General features: G+C 39.5%; 1 protein-coding gene across 1 annotated transcript in view; it reads left to right on the forward strand.

Moving 5' to 3' along the window:
- The first annotated feature begins 886 nt into the window (after positions 1-886).
- Positions 887-13,978, forward strand: part of TRIM36 (tripartite motif containing 36) — a 67,443-nt gene continuing 54,351 nt past the window's right edge. Inside the window, exon 1 of the mRNA XM_075179627.1 lies at positions 887-1,165. Coding sequence (XP_075035728.1) covers positions 1,094-1,165 — 72 coding nt within the window. The 5' untranslated portion in view covers positions 887-1,093. The remainder of the gene's footprint in view (positions 1,166-13,978) is intronic.

Raw genomic sequence — 13,978 nt, forward strand, 5'->3', positions numbered from 1 at the left:
ATATACTACAGTCTGTTACTCTACACTTGTCTTATTGAGGTTATCTTAAGCTCCCCACATGTGCTCAAGCTAAATGAATTCTCCCTGGGTTGGCAGGTGCGCGGAGTTAAGTGGTGCCAGGTATAAAGTTCAAGTGCCCTGCTTCAGGCATATTGATCTCTATTAAGATCTTTTAGTCCAACCTCTTTATGGGCAGTAGTAAGTGGTATCTGCACAGTATAAAAACAAAGCAAAAGAAAAACATAACAGAAAGAAAGGGCATCATAAAAAAATGTTATCCAAAATATGGATTTTTCATAATGAAATAACTTGCCATCTCTAATGCAATTTATTTTGTTAAATTTATCAAAATTGTAACATAATGAAAGTTTTGAACATGTTGGAATGAACCCACTGCTTGCATTTTATTTTAGAAAATGCACCTTTGCACTTTGCTTTTGTTGATTAGGATGTATGTTTATTGGTGGCTTATGGATTAGTTATCTCATACCATTGTATGCTAATACTCCAAATATTACACCCACAAAGCATTCCTAAACCAAAGATATTGTGATAATTATAACAACGAAAATATATGCAATTATTTTCCAAATTATAAACATATATTTACAAACTCTATTTTCTATAATATAGTAAATTGATATTCAGTTTTTTACCAAAAAACTTGGGTGTCTATTCACATAATATGTAATACACCCAGTAATATACATACAAGTCCATGAAATCAGCAGGGGTGTTTGCTTTACCCCTCTTGTGCTATCAGTTACTCAGACTCTTGTCTTGAAGAACCCTGACAAACTGAAGTCTTTGAGTTTGGAGGAGGGTGCTTTGTCGGTGGTGGGCGGTGCAAATCTTTGCACAGCTTGAGTTGCTCTCATGAAATTTTCAGCACATAAACACAGCCTATCAAATTTATTGTCCTTATTTTCCATGAGCTGGATTCAGTTGCACAATAAAGGCAACAGCCCAGATCTCTAAGCAGGTCTCTTTATAGTGCCGTTATCTTCAGTATCCCTGTATCACACTTGGCTGCAGCTGTCCCTGACATCCATGTGCTGACTGCTCCGGGGGAATTACTGCTATTTTGGAGCTGATGGTTACAATGATTGGGTCGGAAGAAATCAATCAGTTTGGTTTTATAATTGATACAATTTCCACAAACCAGGTAAGAGCATTAAAGGCTGATAAGATCGTAGCTGCGTGTGATAAGTGAATACAGGAGCAGGTTAGCAGACTTTATAATGTTATTATAAAGTAAGTGCAAAATCAAAGCTGCTAATACTGGTTTCTGCCTATCAGATATCTGTGCAGAGAATGGGGTCTTTGTAATGAAGTGTGGCGATCTCTCTGCCAAGTGTCACTCCATCGTGTGTCTTCTTAGCAAGTCATACAAATGTCTGAAAAAGCTCATTTGTCCATTGTGTGTGTTCACTACAATGCTTCGTGTGTTTTACAGGTGCTCTATTACACTGTTTTGTGCATTAAGAACTATTATTTGTGTTATCTAACTTCTATGCTGTGCACATACTCTAACAATATTACACTATACGCTTGGTTAGTGCATCTCAGTGATGCCTGATATTATTTATCTGTGTGCTGCTCCAAAATACATCATACATCCTGGATAATTGTGTGTCCAGATGGGCCCAGTGCAAATTTCTGTAAAGGTCTGTTTTAGTCCACACTATGCTAAACAAGATATTACAAAGTATATGATCGCGTCTGTTATGAGATTAAGGAGTCAAAAGCTGCCAACCGTTGTCCTTGACCTCTCTCTAGAGATTGTTATAACTATTGTTAATTAAAGCAGCAACCAGTAATACAAATTAAATCAGATCAATGCATAGTTTTTTTCCCCTGGTATTTCAGTGAAGTTTGAAATATAAAGTGAAGTGAAATATGATTACATTTATAGAGGGACATAACATAAAAAGCTGCTGTACATTTGTTATATGCAGGGTGACAGTGAACTAAACTAATTTTACTGAAAAGGGGTTCTCAATGTTTACTGCCATATCTCAATGCTACAGCCAACTTTTTCAAATAGACAGTAAAAGTAAAGAATTTTAATAATAGTTGACTTTCTGGGTGGGGTACCTTTTTTAGGCTGCAATAATCCCAACAGCAGTTGGCCCGACATGAATATTCTGAACAGTATCAGCCCAACATGGATTAAATATAGACTTACTATAGAAGTGACATAGAATGTTTCCTACACTCCTAATTTGCAGCAAAATATAAAATACAACTGTGTAAAATCTCTGCATGAAGAAATGAGGTTACTTACAATGGGCAAAGGGAGATTGTTAAAGCGGCAATGGCTGGTCCCAACACCTTTATAATGTAATCCAGGCATTGGGTCCAGCCATTGGCGCTTTAAAAACGGAAATCTCACTCTGGCCATAGTAATTTGCGTCATTTCTTCATGTAGAGGTTTTACACAATCGCATTTTATATCTGTTTGCAATTAGGCGTGTAGGAAAAACTATTATCCTTTATTAGTAAGGCACCACAAGACTTCTGGAGCGCCGCACACACACCATAGAAACATACAGTGAAAACAGTACAGAGCAAAAAACGAGTAATATCAAGACTCCAGAAGCTCCAGGCATAGCAAATGCAGTGAATTTGGAGCAAAAGAATAGGTATAAAGACAGGAGGGAAGAGATCCCTGCTCATAAGAACTTACATCCTAAAGGGAGGTCAAACAGATAGCAGACACAAAGGGGAGTCAGTAGAGGGGATCAAGTGCAGGAGGAGTAAGCAAAGGGTGCCGGGAAGAGAGAGGCGATGAGAACAAGCATGGAGAGAGGTTTAGGCGGGCAGCTGGTAGGCTTTGAGGAAGAGGTGAGTTGTAAGTGCGAATTTGAAGGAGCAGAAATTAGAGGACAGTCGGGTGGAGCGTGGGGGGACATTCTAATGGAGAGGGGCAGCTCGGGAGAAGTCTTGGGTTCTAGAATGGGATGTGGTGATCAGAGTGGGGGGAGAGGCTATTGGCTGAGTCATTGGCCAAGCACAGGAAGAGGGAGGGAGGGTGAATGGAGAGGAGGTAGGAGATATAAGGGGCAGTTGGGTGGGAGAGAGCCTTGTAAGTTAAGGTGAGGAATTTGAAAATAATTCTATAGGGAAAGAGATAAGTACAATACATATGTGAAATATGAAGTCCCAGCAGAATGCACACAAAAAATAATTGTTGTCACTTTGTAATAATCTAGTAATTAATGGAAAATGAAAAAAGTTATATATACCCCCCCCATGAAATAAATTTATCATGATGTTATTAATGTGTACTGTACATAGAATTCCTTTTTTTATAATTGTTCTTGATTTCAAACACATTTTAGCATGCGTACCCCGCCATCATCATCATCAGCTATTTATATAGTGTCACTAATTCCGCAGCGCTGTACAGAGAATTCACTTACATCAGTCCCTGCCCCATTGGAGCTTACAATCTAAATTTCCTAACATACACACACACAGACTGAGAGAGACTAAGGTCAGTTTAATAGCAGCCAATTAACCTAATATTATGTTTTTGGAGTGTGGGGGGAATCCGGAGCACCCGAGGGGAACCCACGCAAACATGGAGAGAGCATACAAACTCCCCACAGATAAGGCCATGGTCGAGAATCGAACTCGTGAGCCCAGTGCTGTGAGGCAGAAGGACTGACCATCAAGCAACCGTGCATCACCATCACTCGGTACTTACACCAGACCTGTAGCTGGTGCAAGTGATATGACATTGTGCGCTCGAGTTCGGAACGTCCTTACTGTACACTGACTGCGTGCATACGCCCCTTCCCCATTTCTTGGAGACGAATTACAATTGTAAACCTGCTTGTGTTAACTGGTCTATAATGTAAAGTAAACCTTAAACTATCAATAGTTAATATATGCAACTTCAATTGAAGTAATTCAACCAGTTGTTTTTGTTTTTATATGAGATTTGCCCATTCACTTCATCATAATATTGTTTTATATCATTTTTGTTTGTCTTGTCTTCCTGGCTACTGATTTATGTGCAGTAGTGGAATAAGATTTACGTCCACACTGACGTTTTTTTTCAGGCATTTTAGGAGCAAGGAGGATCTTGGAGGGCCATTTTTTTTTAAAATTCCTGCACTGGAATTGTGTGTAAAAAATCTGCACACCACATGCAATATATTTGTAATTGAACATGCATATTTTTGTCCTTCCTTTTGAGCATACCCTTAAACGATCTACCAATGCAAATCAGAACAATGTACACAAAAAATGGCTATGCTTGCGCCACTTTGACTACATGATTGCATTGTGGGGGAATTGTTAGGCCACCACAAACACCCTCCCCAAAAACACCCCTGCACTCCTGCGAGCGCCAGTGGTGGGGATGTGCGGCACCCGCAGGGTGATCAGTACATAACACCCAATATTCCCAGTAGTTGGGTCAAATATCCTCATTTTCCCACCTAAATCAGGACAGTTGGTAGGTATGCTGTGTGTTCCAAGCGCAACTTCTTTTCAAATTATGACGCTGATGGGGGCTGTGAGTTGGGTGGGAATTTTCAGTAACAATCTTGAGACATATTTGACAGAAGTGCAAAATGTTTTAAGTCACAAAAATGGCGATCAGTTACTGTCCATATAGATCTGGTGTACGGCAGGAGCAGGAGACCTTTAAACAGAAAAAAGCAATCAGTCGAAACTGTTTAACATTTATATAAATATTGTGCTGGGAAAATAACCACTTTCTTAAAAGAAAATATCTGATTGCTCTAATACTACGGTGCCCCAGTTTTTATAATCTTCCCCATTACTCGCACTCGCAAGTTTGCTCAGTCAGCCACATCGATTGAACTGCTCTAGTCACTTGGCAGATTGAGTGTCCTGCTGGAATGATATTCCTGGAAATATATAATTAGAGTCTATGACCACCTATGTGTTTTATATACTGCTGTCTGCAGACTCTTAGACTGATAGTGGTGTAGTGATACATGTCAGAGAGCCATAGAACATTTTAAATGCCCTTCTTTTATCCACTTATGTCATGTCCTATTACTTTGATGGCTAATGGCGTTGTCCACTTTAGAAAAATCCCCAACCCTTACAAACTCCACAATTACCGTTTAGTTGCTGTTGATGCACTTCGTAGAAGCCACCTTGCAGAAAATTGGAGAATGTGTGCAACAAGGAAATATTAGAATCTGTGTTGAGGAGATGTGTAGTGAATGTGGTTAGCTGGCTATGGAACATATCCAGTCAGGTCCATATTCATTATATAATCATAATACATTTTTATATGTTATACAACTGATACAAAATATAGACAAAATAAGTCGTACTTTCTTTTGGACAAAAACTTTCATGCTCACTTCTGTCACCTTTCTCATGTGGAAAGCGTTCTATGAACTGAAATTAGAGGTAAATAACAAACTTATGAGTGTAATACAAAGAACTAAATTAATCACAGGGCAAAAGGAAGTTCCAAATAGCAAAACCTCTCATGTAAATAAGCCCTAATACAGTTTGCGTAATACAGGATGCCACCTCTGAAAACATCTCTCCTGTGCCGAACTGGTGCACACTTGTATTTTGTGCAAGACATATCTTCTGATACGTGCAACCTTAAAAACAGTGAATACGTGCATGTTGTGTCGTTGCAAAGTGCAGACTTTGCACTTGTCTTGCATAGTTACATTATTTAAATTTTGGAAGTAATGTTTTCATGGTTATATGGAAACCAAAGACCTGACGCAGTTTAAAGGCGTAACTAAATTACATCTCCACACCTTTACTCTACTCCACATGCATGATGGCACCACAGATCGACCTATCAAAGCTCAAGGGGCCACAAGTGTCCTATACATGCAGATGAAAATACTGTCAGAAGTTGTGTGCCTACACAGTGCGACCCATTGTGCATAACAAACACAATTACAATGTACAAATACACTTGAATCTAATTCTAAATCAGCCCCATAGTCTGCAACCTGATCAGAGGCTAAATACAAAATTGTTTAAATTTGACCACACTATGATACTGCAAAAATAGCTTGTTTTGGGTGCATGGTGTTATATAATATGGAGAGCTAATGTGCCTGTAAAATGGGATCATGGTATTACGCAATTGGTGGAGGCAGATGTAGAATGCGTATTTGTGTTTTTAATTTAAAAATGGAAGACAATATTAGGTTAGCTAAGAGCTATGAATTCTGAAATACCTTACATACATATTAAACAGTGCATAATATCTTCATATGTACATATGGATGTTTTTTGTGTGTTTTGTTTTTATAAATATCTTCTACACACATTTAAGGCACAAGTGGAAAGAACAGAAGAGTATTATGCCTATGAGGCCTAGATCATGGGCGTTTGCAATGCAATATGTCCATAACCAAGATCTCATACGCACTTTCCTTCATAAATTCCTATGAAATCTTGGTCATGATTTGCAATGCGTTGCACTTTTATAAACTGGGAGACCTCTATTTGAATGTTTTAGGAAGCGTTCAGTATATACTTACTGAACATAACATATCCGAAACTTGTTCCAGACCCATTCAACTGCATTTTGTTTTAATGTCTCTATATACCCTATTACTTTAAAAATATTCAACTACTGGAGAATTTTAAACTTTTTATAGCTTATAAAATGGGTGACTACTAACCCCTAAAGGGGTTTTAGGCCTTTATGTGATAATTTATGGGCATGTAAGTGCTTTCCTGTAACTTTTACTAGTTGGTTATAACGGTTACTTATTTTCAAGTGTTCTTAAATAATCACCCCAACACATCTTTAGTCAAAAGGATTTAGCATTTTTCTGTCTGTGAATCAGCTTTGGCACCTACAGTTCACTGTTTCAGTAATAATGTCTTTCCTTTTTAGAACTTGGAAAGGCTTCCATATGCATAGTAAGTTTGAAGTGCTGACATAGGTCAATTAAGTTCACCCTTTCATAAATTCAAATTATGTTGATCCAGAGGAAGGATAAATAAAACCCTCAGTGTGGCGGTTACAAATTTAGCCTCCAACAATAAACAAATCCTTCGAACACAGTAACGTTTGCTGTATTCACTTAAAAAAACCTGTTAAAATAGTTATAAAATGTAATTTTAATTAACCGCATGGGTTGCCTTTCATTCTTAGAAATGTTGCCATAAAGTATGTACTTGCTATAAAGTTTATTTAAAATATTTTCAATAACTTCTCATTTGGTCTCTGTGCTTTTACTTTAAAGTAATTTTTCTGTTCTACAACTGTAAGTACTTCTCTGAGCTGATTAAACCTTGCTCTTCTAAACTTTTTTTGTAGCTTACTTGCAAAATGTTTTATTCAAGTCAAGTGTTACCATGTTGTGATCACTATTTCCTCAATGCCCCCTTACCATGGATATAAAATCTATTTTATTACATAGTACCAAGTACATTTGCGCTCCACCACCGTAATGCTGTATAGTGCTTTATAAATTGGCATTGCACAATAGTTTCGCAAAACAATGAACATGTCCACTTACTCTGAATGGCATTGGAATTCATACCTACCAACTTTGCGTTTGCAAAATTGGGACTTAGGCCCCTGATCAGGCCAAACTGTCCCATTTTGGCTGAGGCCATGTCCTTTGTGGCTGTCAGAATTTACAAACTGTTGACAGGTATGTTTTCCTAGTATTTTGGATTGTGATCCCCAAGTTAAGCACCATTATCTATAATTTGCTTTTAAGCCAGAAAATTCAAGTTCAAACAAAGCCAAAAGTTTTTTGTTTTTGAAAAAAAGTAGTTATTGGTTATATGGGGGTCACTTATTTCTACACAGCACTCATACCTGTCAGAAGATAACTGGTGGATGACAGGTGGGTGGAGTAACAGTCCTCCCATCTAAACTCCTCCACACTACCTGCACTGAAAGGGAACAAGTGGGCTATAACAAGTTAGAGGAGGAGAACCTGCACAAATGTACCACCACCAGTCCAAAATACTGACAATACATACACCAGGATAGTGTTACTCTTGAGTGTTGTCCAGTGTCGGACTGGGGCATGAAGGGCCCAACGCGGAACTGCAACGATAGGGGTCCACCAGAGGGGGTGTGGCCAGCCATCAAAGAGGCGAGATCAGACACTAGAGGGGGAGTGGTCAGCCCATGAAGGACAGCTAGCACCATAGTGTAGTATATAAAAAATGCAGTGTGTATATAAAGAATACATAGTCTTGACCTGCCCCTTAGATTGGGCAGAACAGTCACCAAAAATCGTGATTGTCCCACTAGACTCAGAACATTTGACAGGCTGTCCTACCTGTTCTTGTCACTTTCACCACCTGTGGTTGCTGGTTTCTTTAGTTGCAGCTTGTCTGGATCCTGGAATGTTGGGGGCCCTATTTGAAAAAAAAAAATTAGTACATTTAGAAAATTCCAACCAGCCCCGGCGTTAAATCAATAGGACTCACAATTAATACTTAGGCCTTCCTCCAGTCCCAACATTAAAGTAATAGTATTCCCATTTAATAAATAAACTTATTTCCCTCCCTCCAGACAGCCCCAGAAATAAATTAATAGCATTTACGTATAATAAATATACCTATTTCCCGCAACCCTCACTGCCATAAAATTATTCATATTCACATTTAATAAATAGACCTCATGCTCCTCAAACTCAGCCCCGCATTCAATTAATAGCGCCCAAACCACCCCATCTTAAACTAATAGTCTCCACTACAAAATGAAATTGTCCCACCATCACCCCACATACAAAATAGCACCTATTAGTTAGCCACCACCTAACACACACACATTACATTGCCACAAGCCCACAGTGCCATCACACACACAAACTTTCAATCCTTCATCACCATGCTGTGCCTCCTTATGATCACACTGCGCCCTCCATGCTGCTTTTGCTCCCCCCTTCTCCTGCCCCCCCTTCATCACACTCTGCCATGCTGCTTTGGTCCCCCTTCCACTCTGCCATGCTGCTTTGGCCCCCCTTCACTCTCTGCCATGCTGCTTTGGTCCCCCTTCACACTCTGCCATGTTGCTTTGGCCCTCCTTCACTCTTTGCCATGCTGCCATTGCCCCTTCTCACTTTCTGCCATGCTGCCTTTGCCACTTCACTCACTGTCATGCTGCCTTTACTCCCCCTTGCTTCCGTTCTTACACTTACATTTTCTATTGGCTTCTTTCTTCTCTTCTTCTGCCTCCTGTCTTCTCTCTTCTTGCCGACTCCGCTCTGTGCCGCTCCTAACTGAACGTTGGGCGTAATGATGTCACGCCCAATATTGAGTGCTAACGGAGCAGAGAGGAATCGGGGAGCGCCGCGGTCATGAGAGTATTTTTTTTAATTTTTTTTTTTTAAGTTACCCGTTCCCCCCACCAACGAAAAGGGGAGCGATCAGGGTCAGGGTCTATCGGGGATAGCCTGGCTCCCCGGTGGCCCAGTCCGACCCTGGTGCTGTCTACAGGTTGTCCCAATATAGTGAAGAAGGGGCAAGAAAACTGGATGCGGCAAAAATAGTAAACTCTTATTAATATTTATTTTGTTAGACCTGTCTAATTATCATTGACATTTGTGTGCATAGCTCATAAAAAATTTATATTTTTGAGTGTGCATTCAAGCAGCACCACTTGTGCGTGACTTTCATGCTAAGTAGTAAATATGTCTTTCAGTTTAACTTGCGCCTAGTATAACAGAGCGCTTTAGTTCTTCAAATGTGGTCAGATTTATTTTGTCAAACATGTGACAGCATTAGGAGACCAAGACAGTTAATTTTTCTTTCAAATGTAAACAATTTTACCTTGTCCTATATTTTAGTGTACATGTTGAACATTTGCATCTCTGTAGGATATCAGACAGTATTAATGAACACCACATGCCAACAAAAATAGCCTTTGACTTTGGAGCTTTTAATTTCAAGTTTTTAATTGATTTGGTCAAGATAGTCAACTGTGTTCTCCATGTGAACAGTATATAGTGCATATTTTTAAGTGGTGTTTTTTATATGCATGTTTAATTAAAGCTTGCCCCAAACGCAGATTTTATTGTCAAATATGAATGTTTAATATATCTTATAATTATTATTACTTTGTGTGTAATACTCAAAATACAATGTATTTGGGACATATATATATATATATATATATATATATATATATATATATATATATATATATTTATATATATGCTACTCCTATATTTAAAGTTTAAGACCTGAGTATGGATGCATCCTAGGAATAATATACAATAGTTAGCTGTTCTGTAGAACAAGGAAACTATTTAAATTAGGGGTCATACAATAATCCAGGGGGCGTGAGATATATATAATGCAGATGCATGATTAAGCTTTGTAATATTATAAGTAGTGAATAGGACTGCCCTATCAGTTGCAAGGTCTCACAATATTTAAGCCATTACGGAACACTCTGATAACATAAATGAATAGGTGTGGTTTATTGCCTACAAGATATCAAGTTGTAGCAGCAATAATAATAATAATAATAATAATATTAATATTAACAGCAATATTTATCCTAGGATACTATTTGAAATTGTGGCATTACATCATACTTGCCAACTTTCTAAAGTTGGCTTCCGGGAGCCTGCCGGGGGAGGTGGGCGGGATGGGGTGCGAGGTTCCAAAATTTGCGTCATTTTGGACCCGTCCCCGTGACGTAATGACGCAAATGCGTCATTTTACAGCAAGGGGCTGGGCCGGGCTTCACTAGGAAGTGGGCAGATGCGGGAGATTGCCACACTCTCCCGGGAGTCTGTGAGACTCACGTGAAATGCGGGAGTCTCCCGGACATTCCGGGAGAGTTGGCAAATATGCATTACATACATCTGGTTGCAATCCTCTTAACCAATCATTACTGAAGATTATTATCTTCATTATGATAACAGTGATATGGTTTATAAGAGGATCTTACCTGTCCAAGTCAATATTCTGGCACCGTAATGCTATATAAGTGGTGCTATTAGAGTGGACATCCTTAGAGGATCTAAAAACAAATATATTGATTATAGGAAAGACATTGCTAGCAGTAAATCACTGCTTTTTAACAGAACTTAACTTTCATGGTCAATTCAATTTATTTTCCGTTTTAATATTTCGCTAGTATACTACATATAAACAACAAAATGTGATATTTTAATGAATACTAATAAAGCAGTAATGCAGTTTTTAGCTAATTGAAGTATTGGTCTATGAGTGCCTCAAGTCTACACATTTTCTTTTCTCTTTTTGTATTTGTATTATTTTTGTTCTGTCAGGGTTAAACGGTATTAGGCAGGCTTCAGTAGTGCATATTACAGAACCAAGCTTTCTTTTTACTCTCATGCCTTTGTTTCCCATGGATAAACAGTATATGTGATTATATTTTGACAGGATTTCAGATGTTAGTACAGATGAGCAAAATTTTCAAAGCTGTTCTATAGAATATTTTCAGTATGCCACATTTGGCTGCAAAAGTTCACACCTTTCTCCAGTGGAAATTTAGGCTTATTATATTTGGTGTATCAGGAATTCCCAGTCTTACCGCAGCCACGACACAGAGCAGAATAAATCGTCATCAGTCCAGCCGAATTTATAGATTCTGAATTCTGCAGATTGCAGAATTTAAAGATTGCGTCGACTTAACACCTCTGTCAAATGGCCTGTTCTGCCGCTAAATTCAATACACGCAAGACTTGTGAAATGGCCTGTTCTGTCGCTAAATACAATACACGGAAGACTTGTGAAATGGCCTGTTCTGTCGCTAAATACAATACACGGAAGACTTGAGAAATGGCCTGTTCTGTCGCTAAATACAATACACGGAAGACTTGTGAAATGGTCTGTTCTGTCGCTAAATACAATACACGGAAGACTTGTGAAATTACCTGTTCTGTCGCTAAATACAATACACGGAAGACTTGACCGCAACTTTGCGCTCTAGATGTAGGAGGCTAGCGCAGAATGGATGTTTTTTTTCTGAAAAAAATCTTTGAGAGTCATCCCTTGGATTGTGAGGCAGAAGTCCCGATATTGGAGGCAAAGTTGTAGGAGAACAATGTCCTGATTTATTCTTTTGTCTCAAGTGATGATTAAGGTGCTATGTGATATTTCACTTTCATTATTCAGGCACCAGATATAGCCTATTTACTAAACTTCAAACAAATAATAACGGAATTACTTTGAAAGGATTTGCATTGTAATTTTCTTGTATAGATAGACCTGATGCTTTGCATTTACCCTTGATCATAGATAAAAGGTTGAAAAACAAACATTCAAGTCTCTTCTTGTATGTTGTACACCTATTTGATCAAACCACCTTTACAATGCTGTTTAAATGGAACTTCAACTAGCAGACAAGAACAACCATTCTGGAAAAGAACAAACAAGCTTTACCAATAAATATGTAACTAGGCCCAGCCCAGGGTTTATCCGTATTACGCCCATGACATAACCATATCCAACAAACGTCACTGTTCTTCTTATCTCCAAAATAACTGCATACTTGCCAACTCTCCCGGAATGTCCGGAATTTCACGAGAGTCTCACGGACTCCCTGGAGAGTGTGGCAATCTCCCGAATCTTCCCACTTCCTAGTGAAGTGGGCAGAATTAGATCCAAAAAGCCGATTGGCCCCACCCCCTGCTGTAAAATGACGCGTTACGGTGCCAGAATATTGACTTGGACAGGTAAGATCCACTTATAAACCATATCACTGTTATCATAATGAAGATAATAATCTTCAGTAATAATTGGTTGAGGATTGCAACCAGATGTATGTAATGCATACTTGCCAACTCTCCCGGAATCCTGGAATGTCCGGGAGACTCCCGCATTTCACGTCAGTCTCACGGACTCCTGGGAGAGTGTGGCAATCTCCTGCATCTGCCCACTTCCTAGTGAAGTGGGCAGAATTAGGTCCTGCCCCCTGCTGTAAAATGATGCGTTTGCGTCATTACGTCAGGGGTAGGGGCCCAAAATTACGCCATTTGGAGCCCTGCCCCCCACCACGCCCACCTCCCCCGGCAGGCTCCCGGAAATCAGCTTTCAAAAGTTGGTAAGTATGAATAACTGTCCCACAAAAGTTGAGACTCTAGGGAAGAATTTCATATCACTGCATTATTTTTTATTCTGTGCCCTTGTTTTAAGTAAATTTATTTCCTAAGGTGTGTGATTTAATATAAATATAACCACGGCTTACATCACTGGTGGGTAACATCCAGAGCTCCTGACCAAAGGTTTTCTTTCTAGTGACTGATATGAAATTCATTAGATATTTATGGTGCATTTTGCTACATACGCTCAGAAGATGACCACAGACGACCATCATCGTTCATCTTCTCACTGCATTAACAAGCCCCAAGATGCTGGAACAGATCCAACTGCTCATCCCGAGCACCGACTGGCCAGGTTTTGTCCAATTTGGCCTGCACCTTATGCAGTCAACTGGACACAACCTTGCACTTTGATCTATTCCAGCATCACTGGTACTATTAGGAACTGTAGTGCTTGGACCTAGCTACAGGATCATACCATGGATTTGTATTTACACCAACTTGACTAGCAATCCATAAAGTAAAGCTAGGTGCATACCGACACTTGGTGCAAGAGATGGACACCTGCACATTCCTGGCAGCTGTGTCCCGTTGCCTAGCAACAGGCCGCTCCCTTGTTCTTTTGCACGATATGTGTGTGCATGCCCGGTTCAGTTGCCTAGCAACGGGACACTATCTCCGCTCTCCTGTCGACGGTCAGCGTTTCTGACCACCGAATCTCCATCACCCAATCAGGATGCACCTTATGGTATATATAGCGCCCTCTGAAACCTGTTGGTTGCCAGAATATTGGTTCACTCCCTACTCCAGCACTTCCTGAAATTCTGATCCTGTGTTCCTGGTCCTGACTCGACTTGTCTGCTTCTATTCTCCTGTGTTGCATTTTGGTTCTTCGTTGCTCGGCTGGTTTGACTATTTGGCTTGTCCTGACTTCTCTCCTGGATCTTCCCTGTGTA

Source organism: Mixophyes fleayi, chromosome 1 (genome assembly GCF_038048845.1).
Source record: "Mixophyes fleayi isolate aMixFle1 chromosome 1, aMixFle1.hap1, whole genome shotgun sequence".
Taxonomy (NCBI): Eukaryota; Metazoa; Chordata; class Amphibia; order Anura; family Limnodynastidae; genus Mixophyes; species Mixophyes fleayi.